The sequence below is a fragment of the Lutra lutra genome, chromosome 17 (assembly GCF_902655055.1).
Source record: "Lutra lutra chromosome 17, mLutLut1.2, whole genome shotgun sequence".
Lineage (NCBI taxonomy): Eukaryota > Metazoa > Chordata > Mammalia > Carnivora > Mustelidae > Lutra > Lutra lutra.
In genome coordinates, this window is record NC_062294.1 from 42,866,893 (window position 1) to 42,893,054 (window position 26,162).

The 26,162-nt window shown below is 57.6% G+C and overlaps 1 protein-coding gene across 6 annotated transcripts; it reads left to right on the forward strand.

The window, feature by feature from the left end:
* Window positions 1-1,368: 1,368 nt before the first annotated feature.
* Window positions 1,369-25,878, forward strand: GRAMD1A (GRAM domain containing 1A). Of its 6 annotated transcripts, XM_047709390.1 has the most exons (21): window positions 1,369-1,520; window positions 2,325-2,646; window positions 12,101-12,311; window positions 12,399-12,419; window positions 12,826-12,910; window positions 13,049-13,152; window positions 13,228-13,323; window positions 14,087-14,167; window positions 17,186-17,298; window positions 17,468-17,618; window positions 18,223-18,421; window positions 19,373-19,516; window positions 21,134-21,252; window positions 21,343-21,485; window positions 21,898-22,001; window positions 22,088-22,261; window positions 22,342-22,429; window positions 23,197-23,208; window positions 23,525-23,632; window positions 23,716-23,836; window positions 25,429-25,878. In XM_047709390.1, the coding sequence occupies exons 2-21, from the start codon at window positions 2,375-2,377 to the stop codon at window positions 25,519-25,521; spliced, it is 2,439 nt and encodes an 812-aa protein (XP_047565346.1). In that variant the 5' UTR covers window positions 1,369-1,520; window positions 2,325-2,374; the 3' UTR covers window positions 25,522-25,878. The 6 variants fall into 6 exon arrangements, with proteins under 6 accessions (XP_047565346.1, XP_047565348.1, XP_047565347.1 ...); XM_047709392.1 differs by lacking the exon at window positions 23,716-23,836 and having other exon boundaries at window positions 1,372-1,520; XM_047709391.1 differs by lacking the exon at window positions 23,197-23,208 and having other exon boundaries at window positions 1,373-1,520.
* Window positions 25,879-26,162: the final 284 nt, after the last annotated feature.

The following is a 26,162-nucleotide window of genomic DNA, read 5'->3' on the forward strand; positions in this document are numbered from 1 at the left end:
GAAGCCCTGCTCACCAGACATCAAGATTTCCTTTAATGCTGAAGTAATGATGGCAACGTCTCATAGACTCAGGGCTGGACGGAAGATCCACAGAGCTGACCTGAGCACCTAGAGACACATGTGCCCAGGGTGGGGGGGATGGGCCATCAGTGGGATGCTGGCTAACTGGGGAGTTGCCCCAAAAAAAACACATCCGGGAACTTAGAGGGCAGCTTTTTTTTTGTTTTTAAAGATTTTTATTTATTTATTTGACAGAGATCAAAAATAGGCAGAGAGGCAGGCAGAGAGAGAAGGAAGGGAAGTAGGCTCCCTCCTGAGTACTTGATCCCAGGACCCTGGGATCATGACCTGAGCCGAAGGCAAAGGCTTTAACCCACTGAGCTACCCAGGTGCCCCTTAGAGGGCAGCTTTATTCCTCAGAGCAGAAAGCCAGAAACAGCCTGCTGTCCACAGGCAGGGAAGACAGATACAGCAATGGTGGGGTGCTCCCCCAGGGGAAGGCAGTGTTGTAGCAAAATTGGATGAAGGTAACTATCCCTGTGTGGCTGAACCTTAGAAATCACGCTGAGCGAGGAAAGCAAGTCACAGACACCACATGGTGTGGTTCCTTCGCAGAAAGCTCGAGAGCAAGTAAAACTAAAAAAATGTATTGTTTAGGGACGCATACCGACGGGATTTGAAAAAATGGCTAAAAATGTGAGGGAATGAGAACTGTCAAGTGAGGGGTGATGGAGAGCTCTGGAAAGGAAGTGGGGTAGGGTGGGGAGGGGCCTAAGGCAGTCACAGGGGTACTCACCAGGGATGTACTGGTTCTCAAATTGGGTGGGGGGCTGTGGGGCTCACCTTGTTAGGCTTTATAACTCAAGTCTGTGATGCAGACACTTTTTTGTAAGTGTCAATTATTATGTAATAAAAAGGGGAAAGGAAACGAATAGTGTCCAGACCTAAGCCATGGAGAATACCGGTTTCTACAGACCAGGGAATGGAGAGGGTTGTTCATAAAAATGTCAGCTGGTGCTGCCAGTGAGGGAGGAGGAGAGCCGGAAACTGGGGCATCCCAGAGGCAGAGAGAACCTCCCAGAAGGGTGATGGGTCTCCCAGGTTGTGTTTTCTAAGAGCAGGGCAGGAAGAGGAGGACTGGAAAACGTCCCAGATTTGGTCCCTTAGGGGGCAGAGGCGCGGTTCTGGGGGAATAGTGGGGATGGACAGAAGCTACATTGTGACTGGCTGCCGGCCAACAGGAGAGGTGGGCCAGCAGAGGCTTAGGGTAGTTGAGAGGGAAAGGCAGGCTAGCTGACCTTAGCCTCCGCTGTGGGGTGGGTACCCCCACCCCCACTCCATCTCTTCTCCCAGGAACAGCTGGTCAGAGGGGAACACGACTCCGGCCGGACGTGCTATTCTGGACGCAAGGTTGTGACTCTTGGGTCCAGCCAGGACTCCTGGGGGGAGGGAAGGGCCTGGTCTCTTGTCCTTACTCTGGAAGTCGGAACCCTGTGGGGACAGGAGGAGGAAACCTTAAGGTATGGATGTTGGGGTGCCTGGGATGGGCCCTGGGGTCCAGTTCTCTTCTACAAGCTGGAGAAACCCTCTCCGGGTCCCACAGGTCCTTTTTCCCTATTCCCTGGGCAGCCAGGCACCAAGCAGCCCTTTCTGTGTTCTGCTGTGTGGACAGAGAGAGATCGATTTGATGTCCCCGGACCCAGGTGGCTTGTCATACCACAGCCACAGTACAAGAACTGGCCTTGCTTCCTCCCTGCTGAGGAGGCCACAGCTGGCCACCCTCCCTTTGTTTGCTCTGGGAGGGGTAACTGCTGAGCAAACAGGGAAGGGAAATCCCGGATTCTGTCTCCTCACCGTTACCCAGGCCCGGAGACCTCTGGCTCCTTCCAGGCCTTGTGCGAGAGCGTGCACGTGTGTGTGTGTGAGTGTGTATGTGTGTGTGTGTGTAAGGGAGCTAGGGTCACTGGTGTATAGAAAACCCAGGGCTTGGCCTTGGTGAATGCTCAAAATAACCACCCCCCCAGGGGCATGAACAGATGGTCCCTGGGCACTTACTGTTTACGGGGCCCTGGGCTGGGCACCCATGTCAGAGCTCTTTGATGCCACCCAGCCACCAGAGGATGTGAGCATCAGGATCTCCAGTTTCCAGAAGAGGAAACTGAGGCTCGGGGTCCAGAAGAGAGGACCCTGACAGAGGTGGGAATCTCACCCAAACCTCTCTGACCCTCAGCTCAGCTGTCCTCTTAGAGGAGCGGTGGGGGAGTGGTTGAGAGGCAGGATTAAACAGGGCCTCCCCCCTTCACTTCTCTTTTTTTCTCCTGCAGCAACTGTGCCATTATCCACGGCCCCCTACTGGGCAGGCGGAGCCCTCCCCATGGCCGAGCCCCTGCCCCAGCCCCAGCTGCCTTGGCCCCCACTGGCTGAGGGTAGCACTGAGGATGCATCAGTGCCCCGGGCCAAGTGGCAGAGCCAGCAGCCAAAGGGTGGCAGGGCAGAGGGCCTGGCCCGTGAGCCCTGGAGGTTCCTAGAGGTGCCCTCCATTTACATCACACCATGCAGTGATGGGGAATCACCCCCGTGCACCCCGACCCCCCAACGCCTGCAGCTGCTGAGGACACCAGACCCGGACAGTCTGTCCCAGGACAGGTCAGCCGGGTGTTGGGACAAAAAGGAGGTGCTCTCTCCCTCTCTGACTCTGCTCCAGGGGGAGCTGACACTGTCCGGGTGCGGGAGCTGAAGGTCAGCTGGAACGTGGCCTTAGCCCCACATGGGGCCTGACTGGAGGTTGTGAAAGAGGCACATGAACAGAAAGAGGCAACTGGAAACATGTGCTGGGACAAGGGCCCCTGAGCTCTCCGCGCTCCGCTAGACACTGCCTGCTAAGGGGGGAGGGGGGACACCCCCTTCGGCACACCCCGTGTTTTTCAAACTGTGGATCATGACCATTTAAGGACCGTGAAACCAAGGTAGTGCTTTGCGATGAGCACTTTTTCCAAACAGAAGCAGGATAGAATTGGAAATACAGTCTGTTAGGTAGTAAGCGGTTTCCTGCAAATTTTGTGATGTCACATATATTTCTATATGTCACATAGAGTTTTTGTATTGGAAGCCAGTGTAAAAGGTATGTCTTGCTGCAGCTCATGGCGGGGGGGGGGGGGGTTGGGGGGGGAGAAGTAAACAAAACTTCTTTGAAGAGACAGGACCCCTGGCACGAGGAGACAGGAGCTGAAGGTTTAAGGCTGCAGGGGGAAAGAAGTAAGAATATACCAGGCCTGAGTAAAAACACCCAGTGTGGTTTCTTCCAATAATGGATGCTAGATAAGAGTGAAGGTTTATGAACTAGAGCTCTGTGTACCAGCATGGAGAAGTCTCAGAAACAATGATGATGGAGAAAGCAAGTTGCAAAATGATAACAGTAGGAGCCTAATAGTGTATCTTTTAAAAGGCATTAAACAATAGGGTATATTGTCGGTGGATCCATCCTGATATTAAAACAGGATGGTAAAGTACACAGGAGGAACACACACCAGCTTCAGGGCGGTGGGTACCTTGGGTGCAGGAGCGGAGAAAGGAGGGATGGTCTTTGGCTGTGCCTGTAAAAGTTTATTTCTTTTAAAAAGGAAAGAAAAGATCTGAAATGAAATGGCAAAATGTCCACATCTATTGGATATGGACGGTAGGGATGACCATTTTTTTTCCTGTTTGAAATAAATAGTCTCTAGTTAAAATTTTGTAAGTATTTCAAAAGAAGAAACGGGCCAAGAGAAGTACAGCTGACCCTTGAGCAATGCGGGTGTTAGGAGGCACTGACCCACTGTGCTGTCAAAAATCCAAGTGTAATTTTTGACTCCCCCAAAACTTAGCTACTAAGAGCCTACTGTTGGCCAGAAAGCTTACCTAGAACATAGGCAATCAATTAATGCATATTTTATATGTTATCTGTATTATATACTGTGTTTTTACAATAAAATAAGTTAGAGTAAAAAATGTTTCTAAGAAAATCATAAGACAAAATACATGTGCAGCACTGTACTGTAAAAAAAAAAATCCATGTATAAATGGATTCAAGCATATGTTGTTCAAGGGTCATCTATATAAAGAGACCAGTGAGACAGAGGGAGATGGTGGAAGGAGTGCCTCTTTAAGACCTGAGAGAAGGTCTATGCAGCGGGAACCGCAAGTGCAAAGGCCCTGTGGCAAGAGTGTGTCTGGTGAAGCTAGGGAAGCTCAGCCATCAGAGTGAATTCAAAAAGGGGAGAAGGAGGAGGCAAAGTCAGAATGGTGACAAGGACCACCCTTGGGCTTTGGGCGGACTTGGCCCACGGGTGGTCCTTGTCACCACCTTGGGAGGACTTTGCTTTTATCTAGAGTGAGGTAGAGCCACAGGAGGGCTCTGAGCTGGGAGGACCCTAACCCCTAACCCCCTCCCAGGGGTTCATAGGTTCTCTCTGGCTGCAGGTTGGGAGCAGACTATAGGAGGTAGGATAGGAAGAGCCAAGGGACTGCTGTGCTGTCCTGGACAGGGGCCATATGAGCCAAGAGTTTAAATTCTGGAGAGATTTTATGCTTGGAGTGGCCAGGGACAGCTGAGAGATTGGATGTGGGTGTGAGGGCAAGAGAGGGGCCAGAAAAGATGAAGTTTGGGGCCTGCCAGTCACCAAAAGGAAGCAGAGTGGGGTTTATTGGGGGGCGAGGTGCTGCAAAGGTGGGGAGAGGGATGGGAATGGAATTTTTTCAAGCGGTAGGACAGCATGTCGGAAGGTAGGGGTGGGGCACAAGTCCCCGTGCTGGGGTGCCTCTGGCAGAGAGGTGTGAGGTGGGACTCACATTTCCGGGCTTTCACACCAGCAGTCCAGGGACACCAACAGACTCAGACAGTCCCTGCAGGGCTGTGTCCAGCTCTGCAGCCTACCCCGGAGTGACCTGGGCCAAGTCACTTCCCGTCTTTGAGGCAGGGCTTCCCCACCTGTAAAAGGGCTGCTGTCCCCCACCCCCACGCTGTCCCGTGGGAATGCCCCTTACCACAGAGTTGGTGAGGTCTCCAGGGCCAGGGTGACTTGCCCAAGGTCACAGCACAGTTAAGAGCCAGGGAGGCTGGATTCTAACTTGGTCTGGCTAACGGGGACTGGGACGGAGAGAGGTCCCCAGACCTGGAGGACCTCCTGGGCCAACACTAGGTGAGGGGTGGGTGGGCGGAAACGCACCGGAGGACGGAGGCGGCCTCCGGGTCCCACCCCTTCCCGCCAGCGTTGGTTCCTCGATGCCCATGGCCCCCACCCCTCTGCTTCCCAGAATCTCCATCCAGCCGCCCACCCCACGCCCTCCAGTTCGTCCCCCCGCCCCCCGTCTCCGGTTCCGCCCCGGGCGGCCGGCAGCTCCCGGCCAGGGGGCAGAAGGGGAGCTGAAGACCCTTTCCGGGTACCAGGGGAGAGGGTCGCGGCCCGACCCAAGGCAGCTGCCATGGCCGCGTTCCATCTGAATCGAATCTGTTTCTCTTTCTGTCCCTCCCTCTCCTCTGTTCACTTCGCTGCCTCCGATTCCCAGCGTCTCTCTTTTCCCTTCCTCTCTCCTGTTTCGGTATCTCCGGCGTCCCAGCCGCCCCTCTCGGTTCCCCGGAGCGCTCGCCCTCCCCCTGCGCCCCCGGCCCTGCGCCTCGAACTCTCGCTAGCCGCCCCTCTCCGGCCCGGCCAGTCGGCGCCCCTCCCCCTCACTCCCCGGGTCCGAGGGCCCTCCCGCCGCGCCGTCCCCATTACCGCGCGGGCGGGGGCGGCGCCGTGACGCGACGGGGCGGGGGCGGGAAGGGTGCGCTGACGCTGCGGCGGCTCCCGCGGCTCCGGGGCTCCGGCCTTTGTGCGGGCGGCGGGCAGCGGGCTGTGGCGGGCGGCGCGGGCGACGCGGTCGGGTGGGGGCGGCGGCCCCGGAAGGCGAGGCAGGTGCCCCGCGGGGACGCCCAGCTCAGCCCAGCCCCGCTCGGCCGGCCCAGCCCTGCGGCCGGGCGCGCCCGCCGCGCCGCATCCATGTTCGAGTAAGGACCCGGGCGGGGGCGCGGCGGGCGGGAGGACGCGGCCGGCCGGCCCGGGGCTGCGCGCGCGCTCGGCTCGGGGTTGTGGGGAGGGTGGCGCGACCGGAGCCGGGGTGGGAGGGGGGCGGCGGTGGGCGCGACCGGGTGGGGGCGGGGAGGGGGCCGGCGCTGCACTGGGGCCCCGGCGCTGACGGCGGGGGAGTGGTGGGGGGCGACCCAGGCTCGGTCACTGCCAGGGCCAGACGCGCCGGGGTGGCGGGGCTTTGGTGGGGGTCCCGGGCTCATCCGCGGGGAGCGGGGCCTGCAGGGGAGGGCTCCGGCCTAGCCGGACGCGGTGCGGGAGGCGAGGAGTGGGTGCGAGTCTGACCCCGGGCTTTGGGCCTGGGGTGCAGGCTAGGCGGACACAAGCCCCTCGCTGGCCCGCGCACAGGCCACGGAGCTCGGGAGCAGCCCCCATCCTGGCCTGGGCCCCCTCCCACCGCCTCTGTCTGTGGCGAGTCCCGGCGCCGCTGGTGGTGGGGGCTTTGTGACCGGCCGGCCTTGTGCCTGAAATTCCCCAGGTGGTGGGGCCGGAATTGACCTCCTCCCTGTCTGGGTCCGCTATGTTTTGGAGTCTCCATTGTAGGTGTCTTGGAAGTGTGTGTCTGCGTGTCTGTATTCCTCCTGTGCATCCTCTCTGGCTGTGTGTAATTTACGTCAGACTCCATCTGTGGCTCCATGTGTTACTGTAAATTTCCTGAGTATGTCTGATTGCGACTCCAGTTGTGTGTGTGTGTGTATGTGAGAGGCTTTGTGTGCATGGTGTGACCTTCTGTGGTTGTGTATGTGTGTGATGTGTTATTACATCCCATCAGACCATGCACGCCTGCTTGTGACTTCGGAGTGTGTGTACATGTGTCTAGGTCTCTGAGTGTGCAGACAGCGGAGATCCTCCCTGGTTGTGCGTGTGTCTGTGAAATTTGCTTTGGATAACATCTGTGGCTCCAGGCCTCTCCGTAAGTTGCCTGTGTGTCCAGTTGTGACTTGGTGGTATGTGGACACGGTGTTTACAGCTATCATCCTTTGTCTCTGTCTGTGCCTATAATTTATCTCTGAACACATTCGTTCTTGGTGCAAATGTAAGTGACTTGTGTGTGTCCCTAGGTGACATTGTGTGTCCAGGGCCTGGGGTATATGGCTGGAACCCCTTGGGGCTGTGCCTGTAATTTACTTCTGATTACATCTTGGTGTGAAAGTTCCTGTGTGTCTCCGTAATCCGTAGGTGACAGTTCTGTTCGTGCCTGGGCTTCTGTGTGTATGCAGCGGAGACCCCTGGGGCTTTGTGTGTGTGAGAGCACAAAGAGAGATCCCTTGTGGCTCTTAGTGGGCGCAGGACCCTCTTTCCTGAGACCTCGGGTGTACCCTTGACTGTTTGGAGCAGTAATGACTGACGTTGTTCCCGTGCTACAGTTTATAAAGCACGTCCAATGCATTATTTCCATAGCTGGCCATTGTGTTATTAAGCTGTTTTTGTGACCACCTGGGTCCTTCATGGCTGTGTGAATGTCTGGGTTCTCTGGCGACAATAGAGACTGCTGACCCCTCTGTCCCTTGCCACGTTAGAGCGGTCCTTCACTGTGTCTTCCCCACCAGGCTGTGAACACCAGGAGAGCCAAGCTGACCCTATGGCTTAAATTTATCTACAGGGTACCTGCATCGGCTGAGTTCCTTTGTGACTGCTCTTTTACGTGTATGGCTGTCCCTGTAGAATGTGATTTGCTTTCACCTCTTCTCAGAGACTTTCTTATGGCCGTCTGTGTGAATGTTGTGTATCTGGAACTTTTTGTGGTTTTTCTGACCCTCTGCAGCTGCACTCATGCATCCTGGACAGGCGTGTGTGTGTGTGTAACTTCTGGGACTTTGTGGCTGTAACATACTTGTCATGCTGCAGCTGTGTGAATCTTTATTCTAGAACCCTGCGGCTCTGGGTACAAGGCTGACACACCTGTGGGAGCTCTGCTGTGAGGTGGATGGAGGGGGGAAACTTCTTGCAATGGTGGGGAAGTATACCTTTTGCCTATACTGGCTGCGTGGGACCCATACCACGTTTCTCTTTTATACACACCTGTGTGTGCACTGCCCCTGTTTGACCAGAGGGAGCTCTAGGCCTGTGTAGGTCCAGGAAGTCTGAAGAAAGGTGTCTGCACTGACAAAACCCTGTTTTCTTCCTAGTCCCTGCCCCCCATAACGGTCCTCCAGCAACAACGGGCTCCTCCCTTCCCTCTGCAGCCGCCTGCCTGGTTGGGCAGCCTCAGGCCTGTGCCTGCTCTCGAACACTTCCTCTTCCTTCTACAGAAAAGCAAGATCTGGGGGCCATAGGCCCTGCCCCGTCTGTGTGTTATCAGACCTGTCCTTAGGCACCCTCCTGTAGGCCCGTGGCTGTGGGAGAGTGGGATAGTAGGTGGAGAAGGCATCTGCATTTCAGGCTAGAGAGGTGAGAAGATGGGGCAGGGGAGGAAAGTGGTCACCCCCTCCTTCAGAACTCCTCCTGTAGCTCACCAGTGCCCTCAGGGGGAAGCCCAAACTCCTGACCTGGGCCTGAGGGGCCTGGAGGGGGGCGGCCTGTGCCCTCCTGTCCTCCTTCCTCTGCCGGCCACCTCACTCCTCAGACCTGCCAGGCTCAGTCCTGTCCCTGAACACCACATCCCTGTCCCTAACACAGTCTTCCCTTGCGTTTTTGTCTAAGCTACTCTTCATCCTCGGCCTGAGCTCAAGTGTGCCCTACTCCCCACCCACGCAGCCACTTAGCCCTCCTTTGTTTCCATGGTCCTCAGACTTGAACGCACTTCCCTGTCCTGGGCCCCACCCCCAGAGGTCTACTGTGGGTTGCACAAGCCCCAGGGCTGCCTGTGCGGCTCGCGTGGGGGGTACCTGAGCTCGGTGTCTCCATTTGACACGTGTTCTTATTTTGCTCATCTCGGTTCCCCAACTGGAATGTCAGGTCCCTGCAGGCCGGGACGGTATCTGTTTTGTTCACTTACGTGTCCCCAGTGCCTGGCGCAGGGCACGTGCTTAATCTGTACTTAGCGTGTGCAGGATGGAGATTGGGGTCAGGGTGGGCCCTGCGCCCTGGGCTAAGGTGTGTGTGTGGTCCCCATCGGGGTCAGCGTTGGCCTCTTGAGCACAGGTGCGCCGGGGCAGGGGCAGGACCTTGGCCTCCGTTTTAGTCCCACAGAACCTACTGATCAAACCAGAGTGCGTTCCTCGTGCTGGGATTTATGTGACCTTGACATTGAACAACGCAGGGGTGAGGGGTGCTGACCTGCCCTGCAATTGAAAATCAGTGTGTCACTTCCGACTCCCCCCCAAACTTAGCTCCTCATCGTTTACTGATGACCAGAAGCTTTGTTGATACTGTGAGCTGTCAGTGAACACGTTTTTCGGTATAATATCTGTATTATGTACTGTATTACAATAAAGTAATCTAGACAAAATGGTATTAAGAAAATCATGAAGAAAATACCTTTAGAAGACTGTATTGTATTTATTGAATACAATTTCCATTTAAGTGGACCCACACAGCTCAAACCTGTGCTGTTCAAGGGTCAGCTGTCTGTTACCTCACTTTCTCTGGGGTTTCTCACCCCAGAAACCCCGTGAGGTGATGTCATTAGTCCCACCGTGGTCAGGAAGAAAATGAGGCACAGGTGCAGACACTTGCCCCCAAGCCACATGGGGAACAAGTGACTGGGGTTTGCTGAGGGTTGGGCCAGTCTCACCCTACTTGAATCCCAGTCCCGTGAGGGGTGGGAGAGGGGCGCTGAGCTGGTGGGTCCACAGGAGCAATGGTCCGTGCCCCACCCTTGTTCTAGATAGCAGGGAGGTGGCTGGTAACATACCCCCAGGCCCCGTGGAGCGCAGAGAGGGACAGGACCACAGGTCAAGTGCGGGAGGTGCTGTGGAAAAAGATGAAGAGGGAGAGGGATCAAGAGGTGGGAGTGTGGTTTGAATAGAGAAGCGAGGAAGCCAACTCAGAAGTGTCCACTGAGCAGGGACGTGAAGGAGGTGAGGGAGCCTGTCTAGGTAGAGGAACAGGCAAGGCAGGAGCTGGGGAAGAGTGAGCAAGGGGTTGATGAGAGGGTCCAGAGGCTCATTTCGCTGGAGTCAGGTGCAGTGGGCCCGGGGTGGGGGTTCCCCAACCGGACTCAGGCTTTCACAGGCCCCTGCTGGCCACGGGTGAGGAGCAGAGTGGGGGATGGGTGTCAGGGAGACCTGGGAGAAGCCAGCTCCAGGCATCCGGGGGGGTGTGACAGTGGCCCAGATCACCACCTATTTCATTTATTTACTTACGTATTTTATTCCACAAACTCATTTCCTAAGTGTGACTGGAATGCCTACCCTGGGTCCTGGCCTGGGCAGTACCAGGGACAGAGCAGGGACCAGGACATTGCTGTCGGGGAGCTCACAGACCTGTGGAGGAAATGGAGCTGTCGTCTGACAAGTTACCGCCCAGAAGGAGTCAGGGCTGGCGTGGGGGACGCAGAGGCAGAGTGCAGGAGAGTGGTTAGCGACAGGATGGGAGCTGCCAGGGGTCCCTAGGGAGCCACAACAGAAGCCCTGTCCAAGAGGGAGGGGTGGCGACCAAGAGCCCTGGGAGAGGTACACAAATTTGCCAGACGGGGAAGGCCAGGGGCAGTCCACAGTGAGGGAACGGCATATGCTGGAGCTTGGAGGCAAGTGAGGGAAGTTTGAGGAGCCCCAGGTGGTCCAGGGACCCCCATCTGCCCCCAGTCCCCCAAGAGGCAATGGAGTCCACTGAGGTAGAGTCGTGCCCTGGCTTCAAGCAGCGGTGTATCCTGGGACCGGTGGTTGGTGGCCTCGCGTCCTGGCTTCTACTCCGGGAAGCAGGGATGGCGATACCGTCACGTGTCCAGGGTTGCCTGAGGAATACGTAATTGTACGGGGAGCTTGCCAGCGTCTTGGTACAATGCCAGCAAGTGTCCCTCTGCTGCTCCCGCTCTAGCCAGCGCACAGAGCATGCCTGCGGTCACCGATGTTTCTTGAGAGTTCGCTCTGTGTTGGGTACAATGTTGCATGCCAGGGACACAGTGGTGACTAAGACCTCTTTAGTTCACAGCCGGAGGCAACAATAGGCAAAATGACTAGGCGGATGGGATGAGTCCAGGTGGTGTGAAGTGGGCCTCGGGGGCTGGGTCCCCAGGGGACGAGGAGCATTTGAGTAGAGTAAGACAGACCCTGGTGGGGTGGGATACGGAAGGCCATTCCAGGCAGAGGAAATAGAAGTGCAGAGGCCTTGATGTGGGAATGCAGTGGGTGAGCTTAGGGGACAAAAGGGTGCTGGGGGTGGGGGGAGCTGAAATGGAGGGTATGAGCCACACCAGGGCCTGGGGTGACAAGGTGAGGACTTGGCCTTTACCTGGAATATGGTGCAGCCCGGAGAGGCTCTGACCCAGAAGGGCCCTGACCCAAGACAGGTTCACAGGCTTCCTCTGGTGTAGGGGGCTGACTGCAGGGGGCGGTGATGGGGACAGGGAACCCAGGGAGACTGCGGTGATGTCCCGGGTAGGGGGCAGTGAGGATGGAGGCTGGGCCAGGGCGCAGGAGCAGGGGAAATGGGTGTAATAGAAGTAGATTTTGGAGGTAGAGCAGGTGGGACTTGCTAACAGATCAGAAGTGAAGAGTGAACAAGAAGCAAACAAAGCACGTGCTTAGGGTTTTAGCTCTAGCAAGTGAGTGGGGAGGGGCTACTCAAATATTTGTGAATGAATTAATAATTTTAAAAATAGCAATCTTCTTGAGAGCTTAACTCTATGCCAGGCGCTACTAGAAGCACCTTACACGTGTGATTCACTGAACCGCCCTGACAAGCAGACGAGGACACGTACTTACCACCCATGGGTCAGAGCCGAAGTCACGGATATGCAGAGTGTTAGGGAGCTGCTCGCTCGGTCACAGAGCTGGAAGTGGAGTCAGATGGGTGGGTGGGATCCATGGGCTGATATGTGGGCCTCCTAAAACAGACCCGTCCCCATATCCAGCCTGTTTCCCACCAATGCCCCTCTTTTTCTCCTCCCCCAGCACCACCCCCCACTCCGGCCGGAGTACGCCAAGCAGCTCCCCGTCTCTCCGTAAGCGGCTGCAGCTCTTACCCTCAAGCCGATCTCCACCTGAGCCTGAACCAGGCACCATGGTGGAGAAGGGGTCAGACAGCTCCTCAGAGAAGGGTGGGGTGCCTGGGACACCCAGCACCCAGAGCCTGGGCAGCCGGAACTTCATCCGCAATAGCAAGGTCGGTGCGAGCCCAGTGGGGTGGGAGACAGGTGGAAGGGCAGGGGAATTTAGGGGCTCATTCTGACTCCGTTCCTTTCTCTTGCAGAAAATGCAGAGCTGGTACAGTGTAAGTATTGGGCAGGGGGGCTGGAGGGGAGAAAGGGAGGGGGACAGGTGCTGGGGTCAGCAGACCTAGGGTCACATCCTGGACTGCCGCTTACTTCCTGTGTGTCCTTGAGTGAGTTGCTTAACTTCTCTGGGCCGGTCTCCGGAGACACTGTCCCAGCCTCACAAAGCCAAAGGGAACTCTTGCTAAGAGTGATGCCAGGGGGTCCCTGGCACAGGCTTACGTGGAAATCAGTAAATGACCGTTCTCCTGCTGGCTAATCTCGTGGGCGGGCCGGGGAAGGCAGCCGGGAGCTAGACTTGAAGCCTCCGAGAGCTGGCCAGGGGCTGAGGAGCCAGAGGGGGTTCTGGGCACTTTGTGGGGCACAAGTACAGGGGTGTGAACCTTACCTCCCCACCTCCTCCAGATGCTGAGCCCCACATACAAACAGCGGAACGAGGACTTCCGGAAACTGTTCAGCAAGCTCCCGGAGGCCGAACGCCTCATCGTGGGTAAGTCCAGCCATGCAGACCCCATCCCCAGGCTGGGCCCTGGTTCCCTCGCGCTGCCCTCCCGCCTCTCCTGCCCGCGCTGGCAGGCACAGCGTGTGTGACTCGGGTGTCTGCCGTCTCTCCCCTCGGCCGCCTCAGATTACTCCTGTGCCTTGCAGCGCGAGATCCTCCTCCAAGGCCGCCTCTACCTCTCCGAGAACTGGATCTGCTTCTACAGCAACATCTTCCGCTGGGAAACAACAGTGAGCCCACTTGGGGATGAGGAGGGGTGGGCGGACTGGGCCTGGGGCCTCTTCTGACCGGCCTCTCGTCTTCAGATTTCCATCCAGTTGAAGGAAGTGACCTGTCTGAAGAAGGAGAAGACAGCCAAGCTGATCCCCAATGCCATCCAGATCTGCACTGAGAGCGAGAAGGTGAGCCAGAGGACCTGCTGGGGGGCTGTGGGCACCGGCCTCAGCCAGCCCCTCCTGTCCCAAGCCCTGTTTATTCTGCACGCTGAGCTCTCAGAATCCCTTGCTTTCTGTCTATTCCCCTGCCACCCCTATTGGCCTGGCCTAGGCTCCCATCACCTCTGACCCAGAACCCCCTGCACTCCCTCGTGTCAGTGCCTGTGGTCTGCCCTCCCCTCACCCCCACCACAGCTGCCCAGGGATCATATTAATAGTAGAATTCTTCCCTCCCACATACCTATCAACTCAGATGTCCCCTCTCCTTGGAAGCCTTCCCTGACGCTCTGTTCTATCCTAATGATTGTTGTCTCGTGGTCCCAAGATGGCTGCCTGACACCATTGACTCAGACAGGAAGGGAATGGTGGGGAGACTTCCCAGCAGACTTCCCTTTGTGGAATTAGGTGACCATCCCTCCTGGTCAAAGGAGCCTAGAAGAGTGCTCTGGGCTTCCCCCCGCACAGCCCACCCATCTGGGCTGTGCCTGTCTCCTGCCCTGGACTGGGAGCTTGGGGGCTGGGGCCAGGGGCCATCACCTCATCATGGGGACTCCAGCGTCGTCTGGTGCCAGGCTGGGCACAGGATAAACATTCTGTGGAGTGAATGAAGGGATGGATGAATGGATCCATCAGGACGGAGATCCAGGCACAAAGTGAGGGTGGCGACGGAGCTTCCCCTCCCTCTGGCCATGTCTGCCCCCGCATGCTCACAGCTCCCTCTCTCCTACAGCATTTCTTCACCTCCTTCGGGGCCCGGGACCGCTGCTTCCTCCTCATCTTCCGCCTCTGGCAGAATGCACTGCTTGAAAAGGTGGGTCTGGGTGAGAGTGGATTGGGGATCGAGGTAGGGGGGATCCTGGAGCCAGGAGATCCGAACTGGGGGAGCTGGAGGGCCCCTTCACTCTCCTCCATGGGCACAGGCCTGCCTTGCCTGCAGCTTCCTGCCTAGACTCCAGCAGGGACCACCACGGGCCCCGGTGCCTGGCCCTGCCCCCACGCACCTATATCTGTGTCTCCCCATGGCCCTTGCTTCACCGCCACAAATGCAGAATGCTCTGAAAATGAGAAGGTGCCTTTGTGTGTGCTGTAGCAAGGTCCGGCCCCGAGCTGACATAGTTGTTTCTAGTCTATAGCAGCACTCTCTAATAGAACTTTCTACTGCGATCAAAGTATTCTCCATCCGCGCTGTCAAAATATGGCAGCTGCTGGCCACACGGGCCTGTTGAACTCTCAGAAAGCGGGTAGGGTAGCTGGAAATCTGTGTTTTTCACTTCATTTTGATTTGCTTAAACTTAAACGGCTACACGTGCTTCGTGAACAGCACAGGCCTACGTTTACAACTCCGTGTGATCGTTTAGGACAAGAAATATTGACGTGTTCGACTGGGGTGCATCTTAGATGTGATTGTAATTCAACATAAAGTTATCATATCTGTTCAATATTGAATATGCCAGTGATTCTCAAACTCTGTAGTTTCCAGAACCCTCTTTAAAATAATGGTAGACTCTCCACAGAGCTTTTGTTTAAGGGGGTTAGATCTACCAATAGTTACTGTATTAGAAATCGAAACTGGGGAATTCTTAACCACAAGAATACGCGAGCACACACTGCATGAGCCCCCAGAAAAAGACAGTGTCACGTGTCACGTAGCCTCTGGAAAATTCTACTGTACACTAGTGTGAGAATAAAAGTGAAAAAGGCAAGAAGTATCTTATACTACTAGTAACACTTAGCCACACTTATGAAAATAATTTTGGTGGCATGGACCTCCTGAAAGGCTTGGGGGATCCCCAGGAATCCTTGGACCACCCTTGGAGAACCTTTGATAGATTGTGCATTGTGTACTAAATACAATACAGTCATCATTATTGGTCCCGTGTTACTACATGCAGTACAGGCACTGCCTTATCTTTCCTAGATCTGCAACTTTCTTAATCTTGACTTATGTCTTGCCCCAAGACATTTTGTGTAAGGGCTTTTAGACATGGCATATTCCGATGGCCTACTGTGGGCTGGCCCACAGGCTCCCCAAGCCGGCTGTGGTTGCGTGAGTTTTTACAGGCGGCTGCAAGTTACAGAAAGTCACAGAAAACTAAACCACATGTGCTTTAAGCAAACAGACACTGAATTACTTCCTGAGTAATAATAGTAGCTAATACTTCGGGTGCTGCTGGGTGCCAGGCACTGCTCTGAGCATTACACACAGTAATTCACTTTGTCTTCACAACCACCCTGGGAGGTAGCTATCTGTTTCACCAGTGAAGCGTGGAGGGATAGCCTTGCCCATGGTCATGAGGGTTTTCATGTGGCAGAGCTGGGGTTGTGACCGTGGCAGTTAGATTCTGTATCATGCTAATGCTCCTCTTACGAGAGGTCTGGAGGCAGGCAGCCCAGGGCGGGTTTGAGGGCTCTCCCCCGCATCCCCTATGCCTAAGGACCCCAGCTCTTGTTTATTCTTTCACACTGTCTGCCTTCTGCATGTTGATGTTTTATTCACATGCTTGTTGCCTCATGGTTACAAGATGGCTGCCATAGCCCTTGACATCATGTCCTCCGTCACATAAGTGTCCAAACATGAAGGAGAAAATGTGTGGGTAGAAAAGGCACTTTCCTTTTTCAGGGAAGGAAAACCCCCCTTTAAGCCAATTGCTCTTTGCATGTCTTTGGCTAGAACTGGCTAAAGGACCACCTCAGTTGCAAAGGAAAGATGGAAAACTTGGCGTAAACCAGTTATAATTTATCCCTAGGGCTGGGAAAGATTTTCGCCCCGAACAAATTGGGTTTCTGCTGGTGGGGAGGGAGGATGGCTGGATGTCAGGTGCATGGTCCGTGTCTGCGACTGCTGGCCGACAGCACCAAGCAGGCCAAACCTGCTTTCCAGCTGTGCCACACTCCTGTCCTGTCCCCTTGGGGGCAGCTCCAGCTGTGCCCATCCTTAGAGGTGATGGTGCTGGAGTAGGAGTCTAAGAGAGGTTCATGGCCTCCAGGGAGGCGGAGGGCTGGGGAGTGTTCAATGTTCAAGCCCTGGAGCCAGACTGCTGGGTTTGGGGTTTCCGCTCCATCACTGAGGAGCTGAGTGACCCAGGGCAAATCACTGAATGCCATCAGAGAGGGCCGTTCCCTACTTCATAGCAGCCAGAGCTGGGCCCAGAATAAGTGCTCGGTCAGGTTAGCTCTCGTGAGGCAGACTGGCCCTGCGGTCAGCTCCAAGGTGCAAGAGCAGTCCCCCCACCCCCATTCCCCGGGGGTCACATCTCACCACTGCCACTCGAGCACCTCTGTGCCTCAGCATCATTGCCTTAAAACAATGCTGTTAGTGCTTTATAGAATTGTTCTAGAAGATTCAGTGAGTTTGCCACAGGACGCCTGGTAATAATGCGGTGGCTGGCTGCCTTGCTGCTGGGCTGTCACTGCTCTTCCGTCCCAGGCCTCCAGCCACTGTGGCCAGGAGCACTTAGGAAAGCAGTCTGGGGCAGGACAGCATGGCGGGTGGGAGCGTAGGCTCTGGGGTCTGGCTGCGTGTAGAACCCTGAGTTGCCCCAGGTCGCTTGTGGGACTTCGGGCGTGTGACTTCTGCTCTCCTGGCCTCATTTTCTCCTCTGTAAATCTGGGAATGCTACCCTGTGGATGTGGGAGTCTTGTGAGGACCTAAGGGGACAGTCCTGAGCACCTTGAGTCCTGGTGAGGGGGCGGATGGAACTGGATGGGGGGCGCTGCTGCCCCCTTGTGGACACCGTGGGAATGCTGGCCTGAGGGCTAGCAGGGCTGTGGCTGGGAAGGGCTGTGGGCCCAGGGAAGTGGAGACCAACCCCATGTTCTGTCTGCCCAGACGCTGAGCCCCCGTGAGCTCTGGCACTTGGTACATCAGTGCTATGGCTCCGAGCTGGGCCTCACCAGCGAGGATGAGGACTATGTCTGCCCCTTGCAGCTGAATGGTCTAGGGTGAGTCAGAGGTTGGTGGCTGGTTCCTGGGGTGGGGGGAGACGACAGGCTCTGTGTGCAGAGCTCCTGGAGTCCCGGGTGGACTGAGGTGGGCATAGAGTCTGGGAGACCAGGAGGGTGTGTGGGGTGCAAAGATACAGCAGTCCCATACCCTCCCTTTCCCCCACAGGAGCTCCAAGGATGTGGGAGACGTGATCGCCCTGAGTGATATCACCCCCTCAGGGGCAGCCGACAACAGCCAAGAGCCGAGCCCGGTGGGCTCGCGCCGTGGTCGCATCACCCCCAACCTTTCCCGAGCCAGCAGCGATGCAGACCATGGGGTGAGCAGAGAATGGGGCTGAGAGTGGATGCTGATGGCAAGAGACAGAGGACGGTGTGTGTGTGGGGGGGGGGGTGTCAGGGAGAGGAACAGACTGAGAGGTGGTGGAGGGATGGGGAGGGGACCAACAGGGCCAGAGAAGAGGTGGATGGAGGGATAAGGGAGAGGATGGACAGAGGGATGGGATGGAGCTAAGATGGGCAAAGGAAATGGAATGAGAGAGAGAGGTGAAAGGGCAGAAGACAGGAAGACACTGAGACAGAAGAAGCAAGGCTTGGATGGATGGATGGATGGATGGAAGGAATGATGGACTGACAGAGCTGGACAGACAAGGCACGGAAGGATAGACAGAAGGGCAGAAGAGGCATGAGAAGGTTTATGGCCCAGGCACCCAGGACAGGCCTGGTAGGGGCTGAGAGGGCCCTCATCTGGGCAGCCCTAGGGCCCCCTGTGGTTCGGCTGGAAGCTTCGTGCACGCGCGAACCCCCAGCATCGAATTTCCTCCAGTCTCAATCCTTATGGCCAATCCTTATGGCCACGTGGGGCGGGGGGGCCCTCAGGCTGGAATGGAGGGGGACAGAGCTGGAGCCAGCCTTTCTCTGCAGGCAGAGGAGGACAAGGAGGAGCAGACGGACAGCCAGCCAGATGCCTCCTCCAGCCAGACCGTGACCCCGGTGGCCGAACCACCAAGCACTGAGCCGACCCCACCTGAGGGGCCCACCTCCCTGGGCCCCTTGGACCTGCTGCGCAGTGAGGAGCTGTTGTCAGACACGAGCAACTCTTCCTCGTCCACAGGGGAAGAAGGTGAGGCAGGTGGCCCCAGGCATGTGCTTTGCCTCCATGGGACAGCCCCTGCTCAGACTGGCGTCCGCACGGGATTGGCTGGCTCCCGGGACTGAAAAATCCAGGGGGTGCAGGCATTCAGACGGTGCTATTAGAAATCTGTCTGTCTAGCTCTGGCTCGAAGGCAGCAGAGCGGATGGGTAAGAGCACAGGCTGTGAGGCCAGACTGCCCGGGCCCAAATGCTGGCCATACTGCCTCCTAGCTGGGTAACGTGGGCAAATTATTTAACCCTTCGAGCCTCATTTTTCTCATCCGAAAAATGGGGTTAGCAATAATCCTGCCCACTTCATGGGGTCAATGTTAAGAGAATGAAAGTGAGTTAATGTTTGTAAAGTGCTCAGGCCCGTCGGTGCTGGCTCTTGTTACTACTCTTTCCATTTCCCATGTGCCGGCTTCCTTCTTAGGTAGCCTCCATTCTTGGGCGGAGGCGGGGCACAAAGAGCCCCAACCCGCCCTCTTCCCGCCAAGCCTAGCAGGGAGAAAGCCTGCTTTTCCCACCGGAGGCACCAGAAGCTCTAGGGTTGGCTCTGATTGGTCCACCTTGGAGCCCAGGCCTGTCCCTGAACCAATTACAGCAGCTGAGAGCCCAGGCTGATTGGGAGCATCACAGGCCCACCCCTGTGATGCCAGTGACAGCAGCCCCCTGGGCCCAGGCGTGTGCTGCTCCATGAACCGATCACAGTGGCTCTGGCTGGCTGAGTGGGGGAACGCATGCCTGCCCTAAAGCCACCCCTGGGGCAGAAAGGGGCCAAGCGGTGCTCTGGTCTACGTCCACCCCAGCCTGCGAGGATGGGGCTGCCCTTCCACCGCACGAGGCCTGGGAGTGGAGAGGAGCAGTCACCCAAGGGAAACTGAGGCGCTGCTCCAAGGAGGGAGCAATGCAGCCCCCGCCGTCCTTCTCTGTCCCCCAGCTGACCTGGCCGCCCTTCTGCCCGACCTCTCCGGCCGGCTCCTCATCAACTCCGTCTTCCACGTGGGAGCCGAGCGGCTGCAGCAGATGCTTTTCTCAGACTCGCCCTTCCTGCAGGGCTTCCTGCGGCAGTGCAAGTTTACAGGTCAGGGGGCCGAGCTCCCTTGGCTGCAGGGGAGGGGCGGGGGGCGCGGAAGCAGGAGACCAGCAAGCCCTGCAGAGCAGATGTGGCCCAGGGGGCGGTGGGCAAGTGAGAAGCCACATCCGCGAGACCAGACCAGACGGGCTCTGCCTCTTAACTAGCTGAATGGTCTTGGGCAGGGTTCCGAGCCTCTCTGCCTCAGTTTCTTCCTCCGTCCATATGTTGGGGGCATGATAACAGTCCCTGCTGTAGCCAGGTCTCCTGAGAACGGTATGGTTGATAACTAGACACGTGCTAAGAGCAGTGGTATACAGTAAGCACTTAATAAACACAAGTTGATGATCACACATTTAGTGGCCGCCCTGTCAGATTTGTCCAGAGGTCAGGATAGACGAAGTCGAGGATCTAGTGAGAACGACAGTAAACAGACACACAAATAAGTCACAGATGTGCGGGGACAGAGTGCCAGAGGGGAGTCTGTGACCTGAGGGGTCTCAGGAGAAGCTTCTGGAAGGATGTGATGAAGGAACCAAGGCCTGAAGGAGGAGCTCTTCTGGGGAAAGGCGAGGAGATGGGAGAGAAACCCAGGAGGCCAGCGGGGTACCTGCAAAGGCCCTGAGGGCGGGGGCAGACACTAGGAGAATCCCTTGAGGCTGGGCCTCTGTGGCCATGTGTGGCGAGGTGAAGCCACAGTGCCAGATGACAAGGAAGGGTTCACGGTGGGACCAGCTGAACGGCTCAGGAGGCTGTGGAAGGGATTCAAGCAGGGGAGGGGCTAGTCAGTTAGTCGTCTTTTCTCTGTTTCTTTTTTTGTGTTGATGAAAATGAGTCAGGTAGAATTCTCTGCAGAATGAGTGAGAGCATGCCTCGGTTTGGGGGCCCACAGTCCTCCAAAATGATGCTCATGTCCTGGAGGGACAGGCACATCAGACTGAGGAACTCAGATTCTGTCTGGGGGTCCTGGAGAGCCATGGACTGTTCTAGGCAGGTTACGGGCAGGAGCAGGCTTGGCTTTAAGAAGCTACCCCTGGACCTCAGAGGTGGAGTCCGTGGCCAGAAACTCGGGGGGGGGGGGGCGGAGTGGGACCCTGGGCAGGCAGGGATGGACTGAACCAGGAGCGATGTTCAGTTCAAGTGAACACAAGGGGGAGGGAGTGTCCAGGGCAGGGCCCAGGGCTCTGGAGGAGTCTGGAGTATGGTGGGGCCACCCCTGCACTGGGACCCCGAGAGGAAGGAGGATGCTGAGGCCAGTGTGGGACCTCCTGGGTGTCTGGGGAACTTCCGAGGGAAGGTGTTCAGGAGGTCACAGGACCCTAGGTCTGAGGCACACAAGAGAAGCCAGGACTGGTACAGAGAGGGAAACTGAAGCTGCAGGAGCAGATGAGATGGCCCCGGGATGAGTGACAAGCATAGGGAAGAGAGAGGTCCCAGCTCAGAGTCTAACCAACATCTGAAATTTTAGGGCTCCAGAAGGAAGGATGGGGCACGGGGGCAGGGTGGGTTTGGGGACGAGTTCCCGGAGCACTGGAACAGTCCAAAAAAGGCTAGTTCCCACAGCCTGTGGGCAGAAGACTGGAGAATGGTGTCCTCATTTTGTCCCTTCCTCCCTGCCTCTCCCAGATGTGACCTTGAGTCCCTGGAGTGGCGACAACAAGTGCCACCAGCGCCGAGTGCTGACGTACACCATCCCCATCAGCAACCCCCTGGGCCCTAAGAGCGCCTCCGTGGTGGAGACACAGGTGGGCCCGGGCGGAGGGCAGAGTGGCAGGCCAGGCAGCCCTGGCTGGCTTGTGGGGGGGGCCTGACTCCCTCCTCCCTCCTCCCCACAGACACTGTTCCGGCGTGGCCCCCAGGCGGGCGGCTGCGTGGTGGACTCTGAGGTGCTGACCCAGGGCATCCCGTACCAGGACTACTTCTACACTGCCCACCGCTACTGCATCCTGGGCCTTGCCCGCAACAAGGCCCGGCTGCGGTGAGCAGCGGCCCGGCCCCTCCCCTAACAGAGTCCCCTCCCTTGGGGAGAGGTGGCAGAAAGCCCCCAGGGCTTTGGCCTGAGCCAACGGGCCCAGAGCCACCATCCACCAGGATGGGAAAGGGGGCGAGGAACAGGTTTGGGGGAAGATGAGCTCAGTTTGGGGTGGGCTGAGCTGTCTTTTGGACCCTGGGTGGAGCTGGGGCATAGCACAAGACGGTAGAATCAGGGCCAGGTGCGGGCTCAGCTGTCGGGGGCCCAGGGCGTTGCTAAGTCTGGGAGACTTGCCAAGGTGTGTTGGTTTGGCCTGTGGGTGACAAGGGACCCTCTCTGAATTGGGGGAAGGAAAGCACCCCCTTGGAATGGTCAGAGTCAGACCCTGACCCCCACCCCCTGTCCCCCGCGACCCCAGGGTGTCCTCTGAGATCCGCTACCGGAAGCAGCCCTGGAGCCTCGTGAAGTCCCTCATCGAGAAGAACTCCTGGAGTGGCATTGAAGATTACTTCCACCACTTGGGTAGAGGGAGGTCGGCCCGGCTGGGGATGGGGTGGTGGCCTGGCTGGCCAGGTGCAGCCACGCAGAGGTCCCTCCTGTGTCCACAGAGCGGGAGCTTGCCAAGGCGGAGAAGCTGTCCCTGGAGGAAGGCGGGAAGGACACGCGCGGACTGCTGTCAGGCCTGCGGCGACGCAAGCGGCCCCTGAGCTGGAGGGGTCACGGCGACGGGCCCCAGCACCCAGACCCAGACCCCTGCGCCCGGGCGGGCATGCACACCTCAGGTGTGTCCCCTTGGGCCGGGCCGGGGCCCTGGTGGGTGTGCTGGGATGGCTCTGTCTGACGGCACGGCGCTCTCCTTCAGGTTCCCTCAGCTCTCGCTTCTCGGAACCGTCAGCGGACCCAGGCCCCGGGGCGGGCGTCCCCAGTGCCCTGGTTCTCATCAGCGTGGTGTGAGTAAGGGGCTGGGGCTGTGGGGTCAGACAGGCCTGGATCTGCATTCTGGCTGTGTGACCTCAGGCAGGCCTCTCTGGGCCTCTCCGGGCATCTAGTGGAGTGGGAGCGTGGGCTCACTTTTTAGCATAGCAGAGATGGAGAGAGAGGATGTTTGGAATGTGCCCAGTGTGTTGTGGAGAAGTCTGTCCTGCTGGGAGAGCGAGGCCCTGAGGCCTCTGGGAGGTCAGAGGAGCCTGACAGCCTGGGGGCAGGGAGGGCTTTCTGGGTGAGCAGGCACCCAGAGGAGGTAGAATGAGGGGAACCGGGAGAGATCTGGGGAAAAAGCACTGTCACACATCTCAGTCCTATTTTCTGTGTCCAGCCCTAAGCTGGGGGACACTGGGGACACAGAACTGACTAGAGACCTGTCAGCAGGCCAGGGTGCTGGGGGACAGGGCGGGGACAGGGAAGCTGCAGGAGGCTGGGGAAAGCTTCCCAGAAAAGCAGAGGATTCCTGAGCCGAGACCATGGAGGGTGAAGCAGGGAGACCCGGGAGCACAGAGGCCAGGGATAGGGGAGGTGGGGACAGGAAACTCTGAGGACGTGGAAGTGAGGTCCGAGCTTCCGGCAGACCCTGCCGGTGAGAGTCAGCTCAGTCACACACTCAGCCTCTCTGGGCCTCAGTTTCCCAGCGCCCGAAGTCTGGAGAGGGGCCATGTGGCACCCTCAAGGAGGGGCGGGGCAGGCTCTCACTTCTTTTGTCTTCCTGTTGCTGCCTCCCCAGGATCTGTGTGAGGTAGGGCCCTGCTTCCTGCACCCGCTTCCCCTCTCCCCCCAACCCCCAGCTGCAGCCCCTTCTCCCGGCCCTGAGCCCCTGGCTCTCCCAGCCAGGCAGCCTGCTGTGGCCATGAGGGGCGAGGCCTGGATGCCATCCCTGACGTTGCTGCTTAGGGACTATGTGCCCATAGGCATGTCAGTCACCCTCTCTGATTCCAATTTCTCCTCTGGAAAGCGGGGTGATCGTGGTGCCCCTTTGTGGTTTGGTTGTGTGGGTGCTACTGACCTAGGAGAGCTTCTGTGTCCAGACGCTGACCTCTGACCCCTGCCCTCAGCCTCATCGTCCTCATCGCCCTCAATGTCCTCCTCTTTTACCGCCTCTGGTCCCTGGAGAGGACGGCCCACACCTTCGAGTCCTGGCACAGTCTGGCCCTGGCCAAGGGGTGAGTGGGGGGCCCGAGGGGGCTGGGGACTTGGTGGGTCGGGCGAGGCCGCCGCCCCACTCAGGCCCTGCACCCCCTTGCAGCAAGTTCCCCCAGACGGCCACGGAGTGGGCAGAGATCCTCGCCCTCCAGAAGCAGTTCCACAGCGTCGAGGTGCACAAGTGGAGGCAGATCCTGCGGGCGTCCGTGGAACTCCTCGACGAGGTGTGGCTATGGGGCTGCGGGGCCCTGGGTTTGGATCCTGGTGTGTGGCAGATACCTCTGGGCCTCAGTTTCTTCCTCTGTACAAGGAGGAAGCCAGTCCTAGTCCCTAGCTCCCAGGGTTGCCAGAAAAATGGAAGAAAGAGGTGGCTCGCAGCCAAGGAAAAATGTCCACGGTGTCTAACTTCAGGCATGGCTGGGTCCAGCCACCCTCATGCCATCTCCTGACTCTGCCCACCGCCAGGGTTGGCTTTGTTTGAAGGTGTCCTACCCTCCTGCCCTTGACCAAGGTGGCAGCTGCCGCTCCGGCTGACATGCAAAGGAAAGGGCTCGTTCTCACTGGCCACTGGGCTCACCTGTCCATCCCTGAACCCATCACAGTGGCTGGGGGGCAGGCGAGGCTTGGTCCTTGAACCCCACTCCCACTAAGGGGTCACTTGAGGGTGGGGAAGAGTTCCTCCCAAGGATGCGAGGAGGGTCTTGTCTCCAGAAGGGGTTGCCCCGAACATTGTCTGTAGTACAGTGGCTGCATCTCTGCAGATGGCCATGTTCAAGTTCCGCTGTGTGACGTTGTACGAGTGACTACACCATTGCCAGCCTTGGCTTCCTCCTCTGTACATGCTGTTACCTCAAAGACGGGCGTGAAGATCAAATGAGTTAACGTTGGAATAGTGCTCGTAGTAAACACCGCGTGTCTCTGCGGTTATTAGCCTGAGCCCAGTGCCCGCGCACAGTAGGAGCTCTGTTAATGTGGTGGTGGGTCAGGACAAAGGTCAGGTACTGGGGTGGTGCCTAAGGTGGGAGGAGGAGGGGTGGGAAGCGGAGGACTGGCTGGCATTGGCTGGGTGCCCAAGGATATCAGAGCCCGAGTTGGGGCATGACGGCAAAATTGTGTGTGGTCACTGGAGACCAGAACGTGGAGCCCATCTCGGGGGGCTTTGTTGCACCCTGAAACCAGGCTGGCGGGGAGATGCTCGTGCTGGGTAGGCTGCGCAGAACAGGGCAGGAGGGGATCGAGGCTGGGGTCACATCACCCGGAGAGAGGGGTGGCATGGCCTCCCCATCCTAAGTTAAATTCTGATTATTTTCCTCTTAAATTGCCAAGGGCACAGAGTTGACTCCACAAATTCGTTTACCGCAGACTCAGATAGAGCTGGGCTGTCCTGTGAGCCAGTTTGTTCCTCCAGGCCAGCCTGTGTTGCCCTGCATCTAAGAGAGGGGGCTAAGGTCTGAGAAGCCCAGACTTCCCCAAGGTCACACAGCAGGGAATAAGAAGAGCTCCTGTGCCAAGTGCTAGGTGTTTGGCCATCAGAGCCCTGAACTCATCCTGTGATCTTTCAGCTGGGGAGCCTGGGATAGTTATGGGGCTTGCCCAAGACCACCCAGTACATAGCAGGAGTGTGCCTGGAACCTGGGCCATTGGGACCCCTTCCTTTACCAGCGTCTTAGAAGTTAAGCTGGGGGCAATACAGCTCCACTGTTTTCACGGGGTGACCTTGGTTGGGGACATGACCTCTTTGGAGCCTCCCCAGTTTCTCAACGGCGGGAAACCCTGCCAGCACTCACCTCCCACCCTGCCCACTTCTTCCTCCCAGATGAAGTTCTCGCTGGAGAAGCTGCATCAAGGCATCACTGTCTCGGACCCTCCCTTCGACTCCCAGCCACGGCCTGATGACAGCTTCTCCTGAGGAACCCCAGCCCCATGGCCGACCCCCCTAATGGACAGACGGACACAGAGCCTCGGTGGCCACTGCTGGCACGGTGTGAGCGCCGGGAGCCTCCCGCCCACCCCTCCCCGTGGCCCAGCCAGGGGCCACACAGACATGGGGACCACAGAATGGAGATGCACTTTAGACCAGCGTGTGCAAGTCCAGCTGCCATCACCGGCCCAGCCAGGGAGCTGGCCTGGCCCCCCGCTAACTTATTTTGCCCAGCTGGGGTTGTGGGGGGCGCCTCTGGGGTGCACGATTCCCTCAGCTCTGGGTTTTAATGTATTATATTTATTTGGGGCCGACGGAAAGCCCCAATAAAGGGTTGGAAACAGCTGTGGCTGTGCCTGCAGGGTCCCCGGGAGTGGGCGGGGGTCTCCTGTTGCGCTGGAAGGGGGAATCTGTCCATTTTCTGGGGGCCTGAGTCACTCACACGATCTGGGATTCTTCAGCATCTTCCACAGGCTTTGTGTCTTCGGGGTCCAGTGTCAGGACTGTGAGGGCAGACACAGATGCCTGGATGCCTGGGTTCAGATCCTACCCCTGATCCTTAGCGGTCACGTAACCCAGGTCAAGCCTTCTGAGCTTCCCGGTTTCCCCTTCTGTACAATGGGCGTTAA